The sequence below is a fragment of the Oncorhynchus gorbuscha genome, linkage group LG06, assembly GCF_021184085.1.
Source record: "Oncorhynchus gorbuscha isolate QuinsamMale2020 ecotype Even-year linkage group LG06, OgorEven_v1.0, whole genome shotgun sequence".
Classification (NCBI taxonomy): domain Eukaryota; kingdom Metazoa; phylum Chordata; class Actinopteri; order Salmoniformes; family Salmonidae; genus Oncorhynchus; species Oncorhynchus gorbuscha.
The window spans coordinates 87,817,483-87,840,258 of NC_060178.1; the positions used below are offsets into that span (position 1 = coordinate 87,817,483).

Here is a 22,776-nt window from a genome sequence, read left to right on the forward strand (position 1 = left end):
ATTACTAGCTTGTTCAACCTCTCTTTCGTGTCGTCTGTGATTCCCAAAGATTAGAAAACAGCTGCAGTCATCCCCCTCTTCAAAGGGGGGGACACTCTTGACCCAAACTGCTACAGACCAATATTTATTCTACCCTGCCTTTCTAAGTTCTTCGAGAGCCAAGTCAAGAAACAGATTACCGACCATTTCGAATACCACCGCACCTTCTCCGCTATGCATTCTGGTTTCAGAGCTGGTCATGGGTGCACCTCAGCCACGCTCAAGGTCCTAAACGATATCTTAACCGCCATCGATAAGAAACAATAATGTGCAGCCGTATTCATTGACCTGGCCAAGGCTTTCGACTCTGTCAATCACCACATTCTCATCGGCAGACTCAATAGCCTTGGTTTCTCAAATGATTGCCTCGCCTGGTTTACCAACTACTTCTCTGATAGAGTTCAGTGTGTCAAATCGGAAGGGCCTGTTGTCCGGGCCTCTGGCAGTCTCTATGGGGGTGCCACAGGGTTTAATTCTTGCTGCTGGTGATTCTCTGATCCACCTCTACGCAGACGACACCATTCTGTATACTTCTTGCCCTTCTTTGGACACTGCGTTAACAACCCTCCAGACGAGCTTCAATGCCATACAACTCTCCTTCCGTGGCCTCCAACTGCTCTTAAATACAAGTAAAACTAAATGCTTGCTCTTCAACCGATCGTTGCCTGTACCTGCCCGCCCGTCCAGCATCACTACTCTGGACAGTTCTGACTTAGAATATGTGGACAACTACAAAGACCTAGGTGTCTGGTTAGACTGTAAACTCTCCTTCCAGACTCACATGAAACATCTCCAATCCAAAGTTAAATCTAGAATTGGCTTCCTATTTCGCAACAAAGCATCCTTCACTCATGCTGCCAAACATACCCTCGTAGAACTGACCATCCTACCGATCCTCGACTTTGGCGATGTCATTTACAAAATAGCCTCCTATAACCTACTCAATAAATTGGATGCAGTCTATCACAGTGCTATCCGTTTTGTCACCAAAGCCCCATATACTACCCACCACTGTGACCTGTACGCTTTCGTCGCTTCATACTCGTCGCCAAACCCACTGGCTCCAGGTCAACTACAAGACCCTGCTAGGTAAAGTCCCCCCTTATCTCGTCTCGCTGGTCACCATAGCAGCACCCACTCGTAGCATGCGCTCCAGCAGGTATATCTCTCTGGTCACTCCCAAAGCCAATTCCTACTTTGGCCGCCTCTCCTTCCAGTTCTCTGCTGCCAATGACTGGAACGAACTACAAAAATCTTTGAAACTGGAAACACTTATCTCCCTCACTAGCTTTAATAAGCACCAGCTGTCAGAGCAGCTCACAGATTACTGCACCTGTACATAGCCCATCTATAATTTTGCCCAAACAAAAATCCTCTTCCTCTACTGTATTTATTTATTTTGCTCCTTTGCACCCCATTATTACCCCTTTGCACATTCGTCCACTGCAAATCTACCATTCCAGTGTTTTACTTGCTATATTGTATTTACTTCGACCATGGCTTATTTTTGCCTTTACCTCCCTTATCTCACCTCATTTGCTCACATTGTATATAGACTTATTGTTCTACAATATTATTGACTGCATGTTTGTTTTACTCCATGTGTAACTCTGTGTTGTTTTATGTGTCGAACTGCTTTGCTTTATCTTGGCCAGGTCGCAATAGTAAATAAGAACTTGTTCTCAACTTGCCTACCTGGTTAAATAAAGATAAATAAAAATAAATAAAGTTCAGAGTCACTCGCCCCTACAGTGCTTGAAGGCTGGAGGCGAGTGAAAGCTCAGGAGTGAGGGGTGAGTGTGGTGGGGGTACCTGTATCAGACAGGGGGAGACAGGCCAGGGCAGACGGTGAACAGATCGCCAGGTGGAATCCAAGCAGCAGGTAATGGGAGTAGGTGTTACACCCACGTGGGAGAAGCTTTTATTTCTGGAGGCAGATTTCTTGTAGAAAATGCCAGTGAATGCCTTTGAACAGCAGGAGGGTGCTTCAGAGGATGCTTCAAAGACTCCTGCCACTTGTTGGGCTCAAAGGCCTCGACACCTTTTACTTCACACATTTGTGCTAATTGAATTTTTATTTGGCCTGTCCTTGCAAGCCTGGCAGCCTTAACTTAGCATTCAGTCCCCACAAAATAAAATATATAATTGTAATGTACTTTATTTTTTATTTTTTTATTCTTGGCTTTCAAAATAGCATCAGACCGAACACTACTCACTCAGTTCCAGGTTGGACAGTGTACTCAGGTATCTGCTGTTTGTTTGCTTGAGCACCCTTGGTATAGCTTGGAAAAAGAAAACCTTTGAAGCAATAATCAGACCAGTTGCACTCTGAGGCGGCTGATGTTGGTGGGATTTGGAGGATGATGGAGGCAACAGGGGAAAGAGCCTCAGATTCACAAAGTCCCTTCCACCAGGTGGCTGATGAGATATGTTGGCATGACTGTCATATTGCATCTCCATCCCAAAGCTCTTGCTTGGAAGTGTACTTCGCCAGACTGCCAAGAACCTGACCCTCATCCAGGTCAAGGTGACAAGACACGGTAGTGATGACACCATAGGCCTTGTTGATCTCTGCACCAGACAGGATGCTCTTGCCAATGTACTTGGGGTCCAACATGTGCACTGCGGCGTGTATGGGCTTCAGGCAGAAGTCATCACACTTTTTGATGTATTTCGGAACTTCAGTTTCCTCTGCTTGGAGCAACAGTGAAGTGGGCAGGGCAGTACGGACTTCCTCTTTTACATCTGCAAGCAGAGTCTGAACATCAGACAGGATGGCATTGTCCCCCTCATCCCGTGCAATGGCTACTGCTATAGGTTTCAGGAGTATCAGGCTTCTTACCACTCTCTAACAAAATACATCATCCAGGAGGATCCTCTTGATGGGGCTGTCCATATCGGCAGACTGTGATATGGCCATTTCTTGGAGAGACTCCTTCCCCTCCAGGAGACTGTCAAACATGATGACAACACCAGCTTCAATGTGGTGCTCTTATTCTTCTCACTTTGCTTGGTGAGGTAGATTGCTGCTGTAACTTGATGACCCTTCACATACCTAACCATTTCCTTGGCTCTCTTGTAGTGTATCCATTGTTTTCAGTACCATGATGTCCTTGAAGAGCAGATTCAATGCATGAGCAGCACAGCCAATGGGTGTGATGTGAGGGTAGGACTCCTCCACTTTAGACCAAGCATAGACTGTTCTCTCTGCTACCGCATGGCAAGCGGTACCGGAGTGCCAAGTCTAGGACAAAAAGGCTTCTCAACAGTTTTTACCCCCATAAGACTCCTGGACAGGTAATCAAATGGCTACCCGGACTATTTGCAGTGTGTGCCCCCTCAATCCTTCTTTTACGCTGCTGCTACTCTCTGTTTATCATATATGCATAGTCACTTTAATTATACATTCATGTACATGCTACCTCAATTGGCCCGACCAACCAATGCTCCTGCACATTGGCTAACCGGGCTATCTGCATTGTGTCCCGCCACCCACCACCTGCCAACCCCTCTTATACGCTATTGCTACTCTCTGTTCATCATATATGCATAGTCACTTTAACCATATCTACATGTACATACTACCTCAATCAGCCCGACTAACCAGTGTCGCTACTATATATATAGCCTCGCTACTGTTATTTTTAACTGTCTTTTTACTGTTGTTTTTATTTCTTTACTTACCTATTGTTCACCTAATACCTTTTTTTGCACTATCACTGTAAGGTCTACAGCTGTTGTATTCAGCATTTCACTGTAAGGTCTACAGCTGTTGTATTCAGCATTTCACTGTAAGGTCTACAGCTGTTGTATTCAGCATTTCACTGTAAGGTCTACAGCTGTTGTATTCAGCATTTCACTGTAAGGTCTACAGCTGTTGTATTCAGCATTTCACTGTAAGGTCTACAGCTGTTGTATTCAGCATTTCACTGTAAGGTCTACAGCTGTTGTATTCAGCATTTCACTGTAAGGTCTACAGCTGTTGTATTCAGCATTTCACTGTAAGGTCTACAGCTGTTGTATTCGACGCACGTGGTAAATAAACTTTGATTTGATATGATAGTGCCCATGGCATTTTCCTGTGAAGATGAGATTTTTTATATTTTTAAACCCATTAAATTCCATGTGCAGATAAATAGTTAAGCAGTTAGATTAAACAACTCCTTTGTAAGATAAATGTTTTCAAATGAAACATGTATGGAAACAGGTGAATGAACACTCCTTAGCAGGCTCAAGCAAGCTAAATTCAACATGGTGGCAAAAACTAACTAGCAGAAATTGTTAACAAGTTAGAAAAGATTTAAACATACTTTGCTGTAGGCTACTATTTACTAGTTAACAAAAAATAATGTATGTCATATAAAATATATTCACCCCACCCAGTATTGTAATCGAAACTTACCAGAAAGCATGTAGTCTTTGGCACACTACTACAGTGTAGTATTTTGGGCTCAATATCTTCTCATTTGTGTGCCAGATCTTGAGAATCAGCTGCACATATGATGGAAGAATACACTGTTCATGTACTGTGCATGCAGAGTGTTGCAATTCCATTTAATTAGGGATAGTTTAACCAAAATATGCTACAAGACCTAGAATTGTGTAACCCACAAAAAAGGTTCACTGTTATAAGCTAACTTTTTTGATGAATTTAAGCAAAATTCACCAAATTCCAGGGCTTAACTTCCCAAGGAAAACTGGAAATTATCCCTTTGCAACCCTAGTCCCACTAAGTGCAAACCAGATGGTTAAGTGTGCCTTGAATTCTAAATAAATCACTGACAGATTTCCACCGGTCTAATGTCCATTGCTCGTGTTTCTTGGCCCAAGCAAGTCTCTTCTTATTATTGGTGTCCTTTACTAGTGGTTTCTTTGCAGCAATTCAACCATGAAGGCCTGATTCACGTGGTCTCCTCTGAACAGTTGATGTTGAGATGTGTCTGTTACTATAACTCTGCGAAGCATTTATTTGGGCTGCATTTTCTGAGTCTGGTAACTCTAATGAACGTATCCTCTGCAGCAGAGGTAACTCTGTTTCTTCCTTTCCCATGGCGATCCTCATGAGAGCCAGTTTCATCATAGCGCTTGACAGTTTTTGCGACTGCACTCGAAGAAACGTTCAAAGTTCTTGAAAATGTTCCGCATTGACTGACCTTCATCTCTAAGAGTAATGATGGACTGTCATTTCTCTTTGTTTATTTTAGCTGTGCTTGCCAAAATATGGACTTGGTCTTTTACCAAATAGGGTTATCTTCTGTATACCACCCCTACCTTGTCACAACACAACTGATTGGCTCAAACGCATTAAGAAGGAAAGACATTCCACAAAATAATTTTTAACAAGGCACACCTGTTAATTGAAAATCATTCCAGGTGACTACCTCATGAAGCTAGTTGAGAAAATGTCAAGAGTGTGTTAAGCTGTCATCAAGGAAAAGGGTGGCAACTTTGAACAAATCTCAAATATAAAATATATTTAGATTTATTTAACACTACTTTGGTTACTACACGATTCCATATGTGTTATTTCATAGTGTTAATGTCTTCAATATTATTCCAAAATGTTTTTAAAAAATTCAATATAGAAAAACCCTTGAATGAGTAGGTGTGTCCAAACTTTTGACTGGTACTGTATATATATATATATACACACTCAACTACACAAACACACACACACACAGACACACACACAAAGTGCACATGGAGGTGGGGGAAAGAAGGCCTCAGGTGAAGACTGGAACATATAGTATCACTTATCACAGGGGACTGCAGGCAAGAGAAACACAAGTACAGTACCACTACTACTCTAGACACAGGATATGATCGGAATGCTACAGACTGCTCTTAAATATAGAGGATCAAACAAATACCCCCTCCTCCATCTGTCGGCAAGCTGAATTAATCATAGAGTTAATATTAGGCTAATATTTCTTATTTGGAAATTGATAACATTATTATTAAATCAAATGTCATAAGGGGTATTGTTAAGCAATGTTATAATGTAAATGTATGCACATCATTCTCTTACTTCAGACTAATGGCATTGTACTGTGTCGGGCTAATAAGGGAATTTGGGGATTTGTCATTGTTCAGTAGAAGTCAAGTGTTATTGGAAGTAGCTCCCCTGTTTTTTTTTTCGTGAACATTTGAATAGTATCTTCTTCAGTAGTGGAATCCTCTAGGCTCTCCGCTCTAAGCTTCAAGAGAAAATGAAGCCATCCATTGTGTTGCAGGTGTTTCATAGTGATGGATAATGCCTGCCTGGTTCTCTCATTGCTCCTGTATGAAGACAGAGCTGTGTGCCTTAGTCTGTGGCTTTATATAAAATACATGATGAATGCAATGTGTTATCGATGTCATCTACCAAGGCAAACATGATAAATGTCAGATCATGATTTCACATGTGGAAAATCTTATGATTTCACATTTCTAAGTTATCCACATTGAAACCATGTGTTTTCTTAACACTTCACATGATGATATTTTGCATGAAGTTTCACATGTGACCGCATAACTGATAACTAAAATAGCAGTGCAGATGACACTATTGCTAAGTGCAGAGATGTATTATAGGTAATGAATGTGTATGCAAATCCTACAGACTTTGTGGCGCAGCAGAAAGGTCAGCGTACACCAAACCCCAGAGGTTGAGTTCAAATCCTAGGTGGGGTCATTCTTTAGCTAAACAGTGATAACACGTGAAATGTCACAAAGTGTTCCAAAAACACATTTTCACATGTGAAATATCACAAGATCTTGTGACTGAATGGCGATAAATATATAGCCATTCTCCAATATGTCCATAGATCTTGTAGAAACTTCAAGTAGCTAGAAACCCAGAGGTTGTGAGTTCAAATCCCAAGTGTGGTTGAGTCTTAAGTAAGCAGCATGTCCTTTAACATTAATACCTTAATTTAGCTGTAAAAATACTGTAATTGGTTGTAGATTTACCATATTTTCACCGCAACTAGACAAAAACCTCCAGGGCACCATGACACAACATTCTAAGAATGTCCTAAAAACGCCTTTGGAACAAAGTGGGCACTAAACATAACCTGCAGGGGACCATGACTGTTTAATTTGAATTAATGTAAATTATGCCTTTTAAAGTAAATTATTTTGTGCTCAAATGTTGCATCTCATGTTGAAATGTTGCATCCCCATGTCACATTTATTTAGCATTAATTTCACATGAGATCATGTGCTTACATGTTGTCACGTGTAGTTTTATGTTATCACATTGTTTCACATATTGCTTTACATGTTGTCAAATGTTAATCACATTAACTTCACATTAAATCACATGTGATCATGTGAAATGAATGTGTTTTTTCCCCTAAGGTAGTGGAATGTGTTGATGTGTTAGTTGCTGTGGGACAGGAGCAGAGTGAACTGTACAGTAGCACTAGCAGGGAGGGAACTGTAGTTTAATTACACTCTGTGTGTGTGTGTGTGCGTGCGTGCGTGCGTGCGTGCGTGCGTGCAGAGCCAAATAAATGTTGATGTAAAAAGAGAATTAAAGATGTTTCCCAGAAGAGGCTCTTTAATAAACTTGATCTGTCATTTTGTTTGCAATTTGATCATTTGCCACCCTATGCACGTCACCTAAGACAGTACAGTATGAAGATAGGCAGAAACTGCTTCTCCAACAGAAATCCCAGATCACACTTGTAGGACATGTGATTAATGGAGCTTTATGTTTGGTGCTTTACTTGATGATGATATTGATGATGATGATGATAAAAAGGTATTTGTCTGAGCTAAGCTCATGCGTTGAAACATGTCATCAGGTCTAACGTTCTTCTCGTGCCGCATGCACAAGCAATCAAATCAAAGGCAGTCCTTTGATATAAGGTTTTTTTTAAACAAAAATTAAAACGTGTCAGTTTGTCACTTTCACAAGGTTGGAGTAATAACATGTTAAACTACTTAACACATTGGCTCGAATCTAGATTGTGCCTTTTGATTTTGAGAACTACAGAAAAAAATGTTTTGCTTCTCTCATTGACTTCTCAAACCCCAAATTCAGCTTCCCGGAAGTCTTGTGATGTTCCACATCACGTTCAACCATTTTACAGTTATTAAGGATAGAGGAAGAATTAAGAGAATCCATTTCCCCTGTGGTATAATTGTCAGACAATTTGATATTGTCATCTTTCTTTCCACTGCCCTTCACTTGGGTAATGAACTGCCTCTTTCATCACATCCTACCATCAATCAAGGCCCAGGTCAAAAGTAGTCCACTATATAGGGAATAGGGTGCCATTGGGAACATGGCCTAAACCTGCCTAATGTGCCTATTTAGTGTCAAGTTAGAGCTAACTATGTAAGTTTCTCTTCTTTATTTAGCAGCCACAGCCAATCTAGCCACTGAGCCAGCCACTGCCAATCTAGCCACTGACACTGCTGAACTACACTGCACTTTTGGTTATAGACCCATTAAAGCACTGATTAAGATGACTGTGCCCTGAACCTTAACGGTGCAGGAGATTTAATAAACGATCGTTGAGCAGAGAGAGGGCTGCTGCTCTAATCGCTGATAAGGGCCAGATAGATAAAGCCTGACAAGGCTCGCTTTATAGTGCACTAGGGCATATAGGGCTCTGGTCAAAAGCAGTGCAGTATACAAGGAATTGGATGCCATTCGGGACGCAGCCTATCTCGCCAGTGGGGTTTTAAGGCTCTCACGGTCTAAGGCAAGGCAGCCAGGAAAGCAGGCTGTGGCTCAGAGGGTTTTAACTGTGTGAAATAAGACTAGGTCTATCTACTACTCGTGTTAATCAAATAATGTAGAGTCATTCCAAGCCACAGTGGACCGAAGCTCAAGGCCTATAGGGCAGAAGCTGGATTGTATGTTTGATTTTGAACACTTCCTAGTAAAATGCACCTGGGCCTGTATTCTCAGAGTACGAGTGCTGATCTAGGATGAGGTCCCCCTGTCCATGTAATCATGGTATTCAATATGATTTCAGAATCAAAATCATCTTTATTCAACAAGTACATTTAAATATACCCTGAATTTGATTTGCTGAAATGGTGCACCCACAGTAAACAGAATCAAAAGACAGAATAAAGATGATAAACACAATCAACAGAATATATCGACAAATAATTCCAGAATCTACACTACAAACACTGTACATGGCAAATATAGATCATAATGAATATGATTGCATGGACAGTGTGGGACCTGATCCTAAATCAGCACTTACTCTGATGTGCTGCTTTATGCATACGGGCTGCCCTGTTACTATTCCCTATTCCAGCGAGAGATGGAATCAATTAGCAGCTGACTGTGTGGGTGAACTCTACTCTTATCTGTGGCATCTCCCATCAGGGTTTTCTCTCACCAAAGGGATATTGGTCTACTCATCTTTTTGCCTGTGGGTATAAATACAGTCATATGTTTTCGTTTTTTTAGAACTCAGCTGTGAATAAAGATGTTGCTGGTTATGACAGAAACAGATTGAATGTCAACGTGCTTGCTGCTAACCTGACGGGTTGTCCAAGAAAGTGATCATGTTTTTTTTTCTCTGTGACACAGTTTGGCTGGAATGTTAAGGGTCTCATACACATTGTACTGGATGTAGATCTCCTGTTCATATATCAATCGTTCAGCACGTTGTTGATGTCTGTCTGACTGCCGACATCTTCAGGCGATCCTACATGTAAAATCGGTTTGCACTCGGTCTCGGCAGGAAAACGTTATTGGTGTGTTCAAGCCATTAAGGAAGTGTTCCAGAAAAAGAAGTATAATTTATACCAACTTTAATTGTTGATTTAGTCTTCATGGTGGAATGTATTGACAGTGTTAACATGTCGTACACCATTCTGGCAAGGCATTCATTTAAACTTTTACCTGATGTCTGTCACATTACAATGGCATTGATTTCTAATGAAAAAGAGCATGTTATGATGTAATAAGCCAAGCAAGGCTCTGTGTACTCATCATTTAGTAGGCTAAATGTCCAGGGTATAAATGTCTTTATTTTCGCATTGTACCCTATATTTGTCTCAAGTTATTGGCATGGTGTGAATAATAGGCATTGTTTTGAAAAATAATACTTAACAAAGTACTTCATTGGTGCACATTTCAAAGCGTGTCGCCTGTTGAAAGAATTCCTTTTGGTTTGCAAAGCATTCAAGCCTTGTTAATTAGGAAGTGGCAAAGATTAAAGAGAACAAAAGCAAGACAATTGCGAACGGTTTCCAAGGATGTATTTCATTCTGAAAACAAATCCTGGTTTCTTTCTTTCTTGAATCAATGCTACAGGTTAACTGTTAGACAGTAACACTTGAGTCAACACCCACCCACACATCCCACAACAGGCCACCCCAGCACAGCAAGCCAACCAATGACCTTGTTGATTCAATGAACAAACCATTATTATTTTGTTTTATACTGAACAAAAATATGAACTCAACATGCAAAGTGTTGGTCCCATGTTTCATGAGCTGAAGTAAAATATCCCAGAAATGTTCCATATGCACAAAAAGTTTGTTTCTCAAAAATGTTGTGCACACATTTCTTTACATCCCTGTTAGTGAGCATTTCTCCTTTGCCAAGATAATCCATCCACCTGACAGCTGTGGCATATCAAGAAGCTGATTAAACAGCATGGTTATTACACAGGTTCAGCTTGTGCTGGTGGCAATAAAAGGCCACTCTAAAATTTGCAGTTTTGTCCAACAACACAATGCCACAGTTGTCTCGAGTTTTGAGGGAACGTGCAATTGGAATGCTGATTGCAGGAATGTCCACCAGAACTGTTGCCAGATAATTTAATGTTCATTGCTCTACCATAAGCCGCCTCCAACGTCATTTTTGAGAATTTGACAGTACGTCCAACCGGCCTCACAATTGCAGACCACGTGTAACCATGCCAGCCCAGGACCTCACATCCGGCTTCTTGTCCTTAGGGATCCTCTGAGGCCAGCCACCTGGACAGCTGATGAAACTGAGGAGTATTTCTGTCTGTAATAATGTAATAAGTATTTCTGTCTGTAAAATACTCATTCTGATTGGCAAGTGGGTGGGCCTATGACGTCCCAGGCCCACCCATGGCTGCTTCCCTGCCCAGTCATGTGAAATCTATAGATTAGGGCCAAATGAATTTATTTCAAATGACTGATTTCCTTGTAGAATTGTTTAAATTCTTGCATGTTGCGTTAATATTTTTGTTCAGTGTAGTAGTTGTTGAAGAGCCTGAGCCGTGTAAGAAAGAGTACAGTTGAAGTTAAAATGACGGACTGCACTTGGTGACCGTCCCCTCAATTACAGACAGTGAAATGTGAAGTTATTACACAAAAGTAATGGTTTCAGACATCCCATCAGCCAACGTCAACAGAGACAGCGTTTTGGCAGGAACGTGTTTATGACCATTTCCATGACTGTGTCTTGTGTCCCAAATGGCACCCTATTGGCTATGTAGTGCACTACTTTTCATGGGTTCTGGTAAAAAAAAAAAAGGAAAAAAAGTAGTGCACTACATAGGCAATAGGGTGCCACTTGGGACACATACCATGACAGTTCTCTGCCAATGAGGACTTTGTGTTTACACATCACCTCGGAGTTTGGAGCACTTGTAACCTGAGTAAACGTTTCAGTCAAGTTACTAATTTGACTCTCAGAAGAAGAGAATATTGTCAGACAGAGGAATGGATGGTGGAAGGAAGAGGAAGGGAGTGTTCTACTGTGGCGTTGAGATGTTTCTATCGTTATGTTCACACTTACTTTAAAATAAATGGGGAAAAAGGGACGTCATAAGGCTTCATTTACATTTAGCAGACACTCTCCTCCAGGTAGCTAGGTAGGACAACCGCATATCTCAGTCATCGTAAGTCAATAAAGGCTCTCAGCAAAGTCAGTGCTAGTAAATAAAAGACAAGTATAAGAAACTTCAAAATTGACCATCTATTATTCAGTAGTCTACAGTTCTCTGTACAGCTTTGTAGGTGTGGTTTTGTGGTCTTACAGAGTGGTGCGAGATAGTGGCTGCATCATAGACAGTGCAAGATATGTGATTTCCCCATTACAAAGTTCATGTTAAGAATACATTAGTGAAAGGGATTATTCAGTACTACTCTGTTTAAAGTATAGTTTATCTCTACCTAGTGTGTACAGTGCATTCGGAAAGTATTGAGATCCCTTGACTTTTTCCACATATTGTTACATCACAGCCTTGCTCTAAAATTGATGACAAAGCTTTTACAGGTTTTTAGAAATGTTTGCACATTCATTAAAAACAAAAAACAGAAATACCTTATTAACATAAGTATTCAGGCCCTTTGATATGAGACTCAAAATTAAGCTCAAGATCCTGTTTCCATTGATCATGCTTGAGATGTTTCTACAACTTGATTCAATTGATTGGACATTATTTGGAAAGGCACACACCTGTCTATATAAGGTCCCACAGTAGACAGAGCATGTCAGAGCAAAAACCAAGCCATTCGAAGGAATTGTCCGTAGAAATCTGAGACAGGATTGTGTCGAGGCACAGACCTGGGGAAGGGTACCAAAATGTATGCAGTGTTTAAGGTCCCTAAGAACAAAGTGACCTCCATTCTTAAATGGTCTAAGTTTGTAACCGGCAAGACTCTTCCTAGAGCTGGCCACCTGGCCAAACTGAGTAATCAGGGAAGAAGGGCCTTGGTCAGGGAGGTGACCAAGAACCCGATGGTCATTCTGACAAAGCTCTAGAGTTCCTCTGTGGAGATGGGAGAATCTTCCAGAAAGATAACCATCTCTGCAGCACTCCACCAATCAGACCTTTATGGTAGAGTGGGCAGACATTTACATTTACATTTAAGTCATTTAGCAGACGCTCTTATCCAGAGCGACTTACAAATTGGTGCATTCACCTTATGACATCCAGTGGAACAGTCACTTTACAATAGTGCATCTAAATCTTAAATGGGGGGGTGAGAGGGATTACTTATCCTATCCTAGGTATTCCTTAAAGAGGTGGGGTTTCAGGTGTCTCCGGAAGGTGGTGATTGACTCCGCTGTCCTGGCGTCGTGAGGGAGTTTGTTCCACCATTGGGGGGCCAGAGCAGCGAACAGTTTTGACTGTGCTGAGCGGGAGCTGTACTTCCTCAGTGGTAGGGAGGCGAGCAGGCCAGAGGTGGATGAACGCAGTGCCCTTGTTTGGGTGTAGGGCCTGATCAGAGCCTGGAGGTACTGAGGTGCCGTTCCCCTCACAGCTCCGTAGGCAAGCACCATGGTCTTGTAGCGGATGCGAGCTTCAACTGGAAGCCAGTGGAGAGAGCGGAGGAGCGGGGTGACGTGAGAGAACTTGGGAAGGTTGAACACCAGACGGGCTGCGGCGTTCTGGATGAGTTGTAGGGGTTTAATGGCACAGGCAGGGAGCCCAGCCAACAGCGAGTTGCAGTAATCCAGACGGGAGATGACAAGTGCCTGGATTAGGACCTGCACCGCTTCCTGTGTGAGGCAGAGTCGTACTCTGCGGATGTTGTAGAGCATGAACCTACAGGAACGGGCCACCGCCTTGATGTTAGTTGAGAACGACAGGGTGTTGTCCAGGATCACGCCAAGGTTCTTAGCGCTCTGGGAGGAGGACACAATGGAGTTGTCAACCGTGATGGCGAGATCATGGAACGGGCAGTCCTTCCCCGGGAGGAAGAGCAGCTCCGTCTTGCCGAGGTTCAGCTTGAGGTGGTGATCCGTCATCCACACTGATATGTCTGCCAGACATGCAGAGATGCGATTCGCCACCTGGTCATCAGAAGGGGGAAAGGAGAAGATTAATTGTGTGTCGTCTGCATAGCAATGATAGGAGAGACCATGTGAGGTTATGACAGAGCCAAGTGACTTGGTGTATAGCGAGAATAGGAGAGGGCCTAGAACAGAGCCCTGGGAGCGCGTGGTGAGGAGACAGATTCTCGCCACGCCACCTGGTAGGAGCGACCTGTCAGGTAGGACGCAATCCAAGCGTGGGCCGCGCCGGAGATGACCAACTCGGAGAGGGTGGAGAGGAGGATCTGATGGTTCACAGTATCGAAGGCAGCCGATAGATCTAGAAGGATGAGAGCAGAGGAGAGAGAGTTAGCTTTAGCAGTGCGGAGCGCCTCCGTGATACAGAGGAGAGCAGTCTCAGTTGAATGACTAGTCTTGAAACCTGACTGATTTGGATCAAGAAGGTCATTCAGAGAGAGATAGCGGGAGAGCTGGCCAAGGACGGCACGTTCAAGAGTTTTGGAGAGAAAAGAAAGAAGGGATACTGGTCTGTAGTTGTTGACATCGGAGGGATCGAGTGTAGGTTTTTTCAGAAGGGGTGCAACTCTCGCTCTCTTGAAGACGGAAGGGACGTAGCCAGCGGTCAGGGATGAGTTGATGAGCGAGGTGAGGTAAGGGAGAAGGTCTCCGGAAATGGTCTGGAGAAGAGAGGAGTGGATAGGGTCAAGCGGGCAGGTTGTTGGGCGGCCGGCCGTCACAAGACGCGAGATTTCATCTGGAGAGAGAGGGGAGAAAGAGGTCAGAGCACAGGGTAGGGCAGTGTGAGCAGAACCAGCAGTGTCGTTTGACTTAGCAAACGAGGATCGAATGTCGTCGACCTTCTTTTCAAAATGGTTGACGAAGTCATCTGCAGAGGGAGGAGGGGGGGGGGGGGGATTCAGGAAGGAGAAGGTGGCAAAGAGCTTCCTAGGGTTAGAGGCAGATGCTTGGAATTTAGAGTGGTAGAAAGTGGCTTTAGCAGCAGAGACAGAGGAGGAAAATGTAAAGAGGAGGGAGTGAAAGGATGCCAGGTCCGCAGGGAGGCGAATTTTCCTCCATTTCCGCTCGGCTGCCCGGAGCCCTGTTCTGTGAGCTCGCAATGAGTCGTCGAGCCACGGAGCGGGAGGGGAGGACCGAGCCGGCCTGGAGGATAGGGGACATAGAGAGTCAAAGGATGCAGAGAGGGAGGAGAGGAGGGTTGAGGAGGCAGAATCAGGAGAAAGGTTGGGGAAGGTTTGAGCAGAGGGAAGAGATGATAGGATGGAAGAGGAGAGAGTAGCGGGGGAGAGAGAGCGAAGGTTGGGACGGCGCGATACCATCCGAGTAGGGGCAGTGTGGGAGGTGTTGGATGAGAGCGAGAGGGAAAAGGATACAAGGTAGTGGTCGGAGACTTGGAGGGGAGTTGCAATGAGGTTAGTGGAAGAACAGCATCTAGTAAAGATGAGGTCGAGCGTATTGCCTGCCTTGTGAGTAGGGGGGGAAGGTGAGAGGGTGAGGTCAAAAGAGGAGAGGAGTGGAAAGAAGGAGGCAGAGAGGAATGAGTCAAAGGTAGACGTGGGGAGGTTAAAGTCGCCCAGAACTGTGAGAGGTGAGCCGTCCTCAGGAAAGGAGCTTATCAAGGCATCAAGCTCATTGATGAACTCTCCGAGGGAACCTGGAGGGCGATAAATGATAAGGATGTTAAGCTTGAAAGGGCTGGTAACTGTGACAGCATGGAATTCAAAGGAGGCGATAGACAGATGGGTAAGGGGAGAAAGAGAGAATGACCACTTGGGAGAGATGAGGATCCCGGTGCCACCACCCCACTGACCAGAAGCTCTCGGGGTGTGCGAGAACACGTGGGCGGACGAAGAGAGAGCAGTAGGAGTAGCAGTGTTGTCTGTGGTGATCCATGTTTCCGTCAGTGCCAAGAAGTCGAGGTACTGGAGGGAGGCATAGGCTGAGATGAACTCTGCCTTGTTGGCCGCAGATCGGCAGTTCCAGAGGCTACCGGAGACCTGGAACTCCACGTGGGTCGTGCGCGCTGGGACCACCAGATTAGGGTGGCCGCGGCGTTTGTATGGTCTGTGCAGAGAGGAGAGAACAGGGATAGACAGACACATAGTTGACAGGCTACAGATGAGGCTACGCTAATGCAAAGGCGATTGGAATGACAAGTGGATGGTCTGTGTTCAGAGAGGAGAAGAATCTTATTGACTAAAATGATTAAAATGACAGACACATAGTTGACAGGCTACAGATGAGGCTGGCTACGCTAATGCAAGTTGGTCCAGCGTGGTCGATTTTGGAATGACAAGTGGACTTGCCTAGTTAAATAAAGGTTATATATATATATATATATATTCTCAACTAACATCAAGTCTCGAATGTTCAACATCCGAAAGTTAACACAGGAAGCGGCGCAGGTCCTAATCCAGGCACTTGTCATCTCCCGCAACTGAATCTTATTGACTAAAATGATTAAAATGATACTGGCTTCCAGTACTGCTGAAAGACCATGGTGCTTGCCTAGGCTGTGAGCTGGGCAGTGGGTGCGTTGTTGACACTACACTAATCAAGTCATTCCGTTGAGTGTAATAGTTTCACCACCTTCCGGAGACAGTGCTGGATAGGATAAAGTAATCCTTCTCACCCCCTCCCCCTTAAAATATTTAGATGCACTATTGTAAAGTGGCTGTTCCACTGGATGCTGGCTAGCTAGCAGTGTTGATTACGTTACGTTGCGTTAAAAGAACGACAATAGCTGGCTAGCTAACCTAGAAAATCGCTCTAGACTACACAATTATCTTTGATACAAAGACGGCTATGTAGCTAGCTATGTAGCTAGCTACGATCAAACAAATCAAACCGTTGTACTGTAATGAAATGAAATGAAAATGTGATACTACCTGTGAATGCGACCGGGTTGTTGAGTTCTATTCAGAAGACGTTGGCTAGCTGTCGGCTAGCTGTTGGCTAGCTAGCAGAGTCTCCTACGTTAAAGACGACAAATAGCTGGCTAGCTAACCTCGGTAAATTAAGATAATCACAGAAGCCACTCCTCAGTAAAATGCACATGACAGCCAACTTGGAGTTTGTCAAATGGCACATAAAGACTCAGACCATGAGAAACAAGATTCTCTGGTCTGATGAAACCAAGATTGAAACTCTTTGGACTGAATGTCAAGCATCACGTCTGGAGGAAACCTGGCACCATCCCTACGGTGAAGCATGGTGGTGGCAGCATCATGCTGTGGAGATGTTTTTCAGCGTCAGGGAGACTAGTCAGGGTAGAGGGAATGATGAATGGAGCAAAGTACAGAGATCCTTGATGAAAACCTGCTCTAGAACGCTCACAACCTCAGACTGGGGCGAAGGTTCACCTTCCACTAGGACAACTACCCTAAGCACACAGCTAAGACAACGCAGGAGTGGCTTCGGGGCAAGTCTCAATGTCCTTGAGAGCAAGGACTTGAACCCGATCAAACATCTCTGGAGACCTGAAAAAAGCTGTGCAGCGAAGCTCCCCATCCAACCTGACCGAGCGTGAGAGGATCTGCAGAGAAGAATGGGAGAAACTCTCCAAATACAGGTGTGTAAAGCTTGTAGCATCATACCCAAGAAGTCTCGAGGCTGTAATCGCTGCCAAACGGTGCTTTAACAAAGTACTGAATTAAGGGTCTGAATACTTATGTACTTTTTATAGTTTTTGCAAACATTTCAAAACCTGTTTTTGCTTTGTCAGTATGGGGTATTGTGTGTGTAGCTTGGGGGGAAAAAAACATTTACTCCATTTTAGAATAAGGGGTAAAGTCAAGGGGTCTGAATACAGTAGGTTATGGCATCATGGTCGGGTCGTTATTGTAAAAGAGAATGTGTTCTCAATGCCTTACCTGGTTAAATGAAATAATATGTGGTTGTGGTGTTTTTCTTAGTTTAGGTAGGCCTAATATGTTATATGTAATTGCCATTACAGTTCAGCTTTATAATCAACTAGCCACTTCATTTTCCAGCTGGTTACGTCTCAGATGGTTGGTTTCTCTTCCTCCTCTGCCGCCCACTCTGAAAATCTTTATGAGGAAATAACCTTTTGTTTGAAACTGTGTAAACATATTTACCTTCTGCATTTTATTGCCCTCCAATGGATCCTCGTTAAAGGATTTAAAGTGTACTCATTCCAATTAGAGCCTCGAAAGTGTCCTGTATTGTTATTTTTCGTCATTAACTCCCGTGGTAGCCGTTTTCAGGCTCCCTCTCCAGAATTAAACCCTGACTCCCAGTTCTGTTTCCCAACAACAAAACCAAAAATGTCACTCAAACAGAAGGGTCTTTTTTTTGGAGGGGTTCAGAAAGACTCATAGGGGTGTCCACTGAAAGTTTACTAGCAACAACAACTGGAAACTAAAAAAAACACCCACTAAATTTGCCCAAGAAGAGGCAAACAAAATTAAAACCAACACCAAACTTAAAGACAGGAAGCAAACCAAGAAGGTGACGCAAAAAACAATAACGGAAGATCAGACCAAGGAATGTTTTTTTTCTAGAAATCAAATCAGGAGCGCCAACTAAAGGTGTTGACCCTCCTTCTCTCAAGATCAGTGGAGCACTGGGCCAGCCACTTATATATAGCACCTGGGCCAGCACAGGTGAAACGCCTTCCCACTAACGAGTTGGCAACCAGTATGTCTAATAGCAGTATGTCTAATAGCAGAATGTAACATGCTAACGTGCTATACGTGCTAAAAGTCCAACCTCAAAACAAATGGAAAAACTAAAACCTGTAACACCCTCAGGGCTATTAAACTGAACGTCTGCAGTAATAATAATCGTGTTTGGAATCAATGCTCAATAATTATACTAGATTCTATTCCTCTTTTATAAAGAGAGGTTTTAATTAAAAACACCAACACAAGACTATGGCTGCATCCCAAATGGCAGCCTATTGCCTTTAAAGTTTTGACCAGAGCCCTATTGGTAGTGCATTATAAAAAATAAAAGAAAAAGATGCACTATAGGTGGAATAGGGTGCCATTTGGGACACAGACATTGTCTTGTGTATGTGTTTTTAATTCATTCCTCCGCTTTAAATACACACACATCTCACAATTGATCATTGTAATCTGTTAACTGTAGAATAATTGACAAATTGTGATTTATTATAAGCACAATGTATATGTTAAGATGTGTGTGTGTGTGGTTAATCATTTTCAATAGGGAGGAGGAAGGGTCCACATGCTTCATTTGCAACATGAATTAAGCAATGTCGTTATGGCGCTAATTAGCTGATCATAAAAGGATCCCGGTTTTATTGTGATTTATTATCAAAGTAATCAGCTGCTTCCTTGAAAGGAGGGCGGAATGTTCTCTCAGACTGAGATGCCTATGTGCTGATAGTTTTTTTAACGTTCTAACCAGTAGGCTACCTGCCGCCCCAAATAGTTGGTCATATCAATGTGACCGACTGGTCACTGTGCCACATAGGCGTCATTAATCAAGGTGTGTTAGAACATTCTATGGTTAAAACCTTACTGACATCAGGTCAGGTCATAACACCAGCCAGCATTTGTGAAACTATTTCTGACAATTTATTTATCTTATTTTCACATGGTGGCTTGATTTGTTTGAAAGGCCTACAGTATATGCATAATATGCTATGTAATTCAACATAATTACTTTGAGTCTTATTCATGTATGACACTGGACTCTGAGGATGTTTAGGAGTTTTGTTGACTCTGAGGATGTTTAGGAGTTTTGTTGAAATTGATGAGGCGAGGTTGCCTTGTTTTGCAACTAGAAAATGAATCCGTGAACTGTTCTATTTGCAGTGGGCCTCGTCACGTTACATTATGATTATTGTTAGCTCTTTTCTTGTCTCTTTAAAGGTGCAGTCTGCAGAATTATAGCTATGAATGGTAATAGTGATAGCTGAGTGTACAAAACTTTAGGAACACGTGCACTTTCCATGACATAGAATGACCAGAATGACCAGGTGAATCAAGCTGAAAGCTATGATCCCTTATTGATGTCACTTGTTAAATCTACTTCAATCCGTGTAGATGAAGGGGAGGAGACAGGTTAAAGAATGATTTTTAAGCCTTAAAACAATTGAGACATGGAATGTGTATGTGTGCCCTTCAGAGGGTGTATGGGCAAGACAAAAGATTTAAGTGCTTTTGAACGGGGTATAGTAGGAGGTGCCAGGCACAACGGTTTGTGTCAAGAACTGCAAAGCTGCTGGGTTTTGATGCTCAACAGTTTCCCGTGTGTGTCAAGAGTGGTCCACCACCCAAAGAATACTTGACACAACTGTGGGAAGCATTGGAGTCAACATGGGCCAGCATCACTGTGGAACGCGTTTGACACCGTGTAGAGTCCATGCCCCTACGAATTGAGGCTGTTCTGAGGGCAAAAGGGGGTGCAACTCAATATTAGGAAGGTGTTCCTAAATGTTTTGTAAACTTGGTGCATATACCCATTGAAAACAAATTGCAGATTGTGGCTTTAAACCCCAAATTCCTAGATCTTTCCGACCCAATAAGAACACTGTCAGCCTCCTCATGTTCCTTTCATCCAAACGTCAGTCTTTTGTCTCCCACACCTGTTTGAAGGTTCATGTCTGCACCAGAGCCCTTGGTTGCATCCCAAATGGCACCCTACTTCCGATATACTACACTATTTCTCGATAGAGCTCTGGTCAAAAGGAGTGTACTAAATATGGTGTCATTTCGGACACAGACCTTGCCTTGTTTGAAGACCCTGTGTGTGGTTTGGATTGTACCGACATAAGATGCTGATCTAATGTCATTCTATACCTCAATACTTTGTTGTCTGGTAGATTTTCTTCTTTTTTTTCACCCTGCCGGTTTAGTTTTTTTTTACTTGAAGTTTCTTTTGAAGTACATGTGCTACTGATAATTGAAGCAATACATCCCACTGAAGATAATATACAGATGTAGGATCTTAATTTGACCCAGATTGCTACAGCAGGAAAATAATCCTGCTGCAACAGGATTATAATTAATGGAGATTTTTGTAGGGGTTGATACATTTTTCGTAAGGGACAATCAGGTCTCAAATTTCACAGTGGAAATGACAAACTTCAGAAGACTTTCTAAACCTCAAATATACTACAAGTTTACATTTCCTGTATTGCAGGAAATGTCTTCGCAGACAGGGTGATCAAATTAAGATCCTAATCCTGTACAGTACTCATTTAATGGATTTCAAAGTGAAACCTTAACTTGTTCTTTCATGGCCTAGAACCCTTATCCATCTTGATATGATACTGAGTTGAAAGTGTAGAGGCATGTCAACACTATGCATTTTTATTGTATTGTGAAGTCGGCCAAATCACAGCTGAAGATATCTCTTGTGAAATCACGCTCAGCTGACTGATCACAGTGTGTACGACACTTGGAAGCATGGTATTCTTTGATCTTTGACCCAGGGTCATATAGATCAGGGTTTCCCAAAATCGTCCCTGGTTGTTTTTCTCCCTAGCACTACGCAGCTTATTGAAATAATCAAAGCTTGAAGATCATAATAATTATCTAAATGATATGCCTAATTTCTTCTCTCTATCTCTACCCCCCCCCCCCCCCCCCAGGTGAGAAGGTGACCATGTTTTCTGTCCTGGACATTGACCAGAACGACATTGTGGACACTAACGGAGCAGGAGATGCCTTTGTGGGAGGTGCAGTACACTAGTCTGTCTCCTCCCTGGTTTCTCTCTTGTTTCTGCCAATTATCCTCTCCACAGCATATACATAGATGCCCAATTAATCAATTATATTCCCATGTTCTATTCCTTTGATACATCTCCAGGGGAGTTCTGATTGTCTTATAGTGGTGCCCAGCTCTCCCCACCCCCCCTGTAATTCAAACCATTCTGTCAAATGTTATATTGAGGAGTGACACTTTAATAAACTTTTCTTCTCTGCTATAGTCTTTTACTGACCCCTGACCCTTGCTTCTCACCTCTCTCTCCTCCCAGGCTTCCTGTCAGAGCTGGTCCAGGAGAGGCCATTGGAGGAGTGTATCCGTGCTGGCCACTATGCAGCCAATGTCATTATCAGACGAGCAGGATGTACCTTCCCTGAGAAACCTGACTTCCCTTGATATACCCAACCATTATCAACCAACCACAAATGTATTTTCCTTACCTTACAAACACCTGCATAAAGCTGTGTGTATGTATGTGCCTCAAAGTTGTGTGTGTAAAGTTTGTTTAAGGTTTACAATAATTCCATGGATATAACCGGTCAACAACATTGTCGCTATGTGTTGTAACTTGCTGTGAGATTATTGATCATCAGTGATTCAATTTGCTTCAGTAGATTACTTTTTAAGCAACTTTCTAAACAACACTCCACTTTCTATGCACCATCTGTCAGTTCAAAACCACTAAATATTAACTCTCATTTAACTCATTGTTTTGGCTTTGCTATTAAAAGGTTACGATGTCTAATACTAAGGACCAGGGGTTTTTCCTCGCCAGGTCAATAATACGTGGTCTAGAAAAACTCAGGGCCCTACTATCGATAAAGTACTGTCTGAAATGTGGAGTTTGATATTATTATTATTTTCTTAAATGTTTACTAAATACAATGGTATGTTGCCAAATTCGTTTTGCCATGACGCACAATATTGTTCATTAAAACAACAGGCGTGGGTGGTCTGAGACTTTGTCAAATGTTCCTTGAGTTCATACAATGCCTTCACCCCACATTTCCAATGCCTTATCATCTTGAATGTAATAAGTAAAGTAACAAATGCACCACGAGTTTGACTGTTACCATAATACCAAGTTGTGTATATCTTTCATCCATTCCAACCACTTTTTGATGAATGAATGAAGGTGTGGTTGCAGCAAGCTAATCATTTTCTGCATCCTACTGGCTACTAAAGATAATGACTGTTGTGTTATTGTAACAGGCGGTGTAGATCTTTCATACATTCTAACCACTTTTCGATGGATGATTATAAACTCAGCAAAAAAAGAAACATCCTCTCACTGTCAA

General features: G+C 42.7%; 1 protein-coding gene across 3 annotated transcripts in view; it reads left to right on the forward strand.

The window, feature by feature from the left end:
* The window catches only part of adkb (adenosine kinase b), a 300,684-nt gene extending 278,241 nt beyond the window's left edge, over nt 1-22,443 (forward strand). For all 3 annotated transcript variants that reach the window (XM_046354435.1, XM_046354434.1, XM_046354436.1), the window contains 2 exons: nt 21,363-21,449; nt 21,750-22,443. In XM_046354435.1, the coding sequence (XP_046210391.1) occupies nt 21,363-21,449; nt 21,750-21,874 (212 nt within the window). In that variant the 3' untranslated portion in view covers nt 21,875-22,443. The remainder of the gene's footprint in view (nt 1-21,362; nt 21,450-21,749) is intronic.
* Nucleotides 22,444-22,776: the final 333 nt, after the last annotated feature.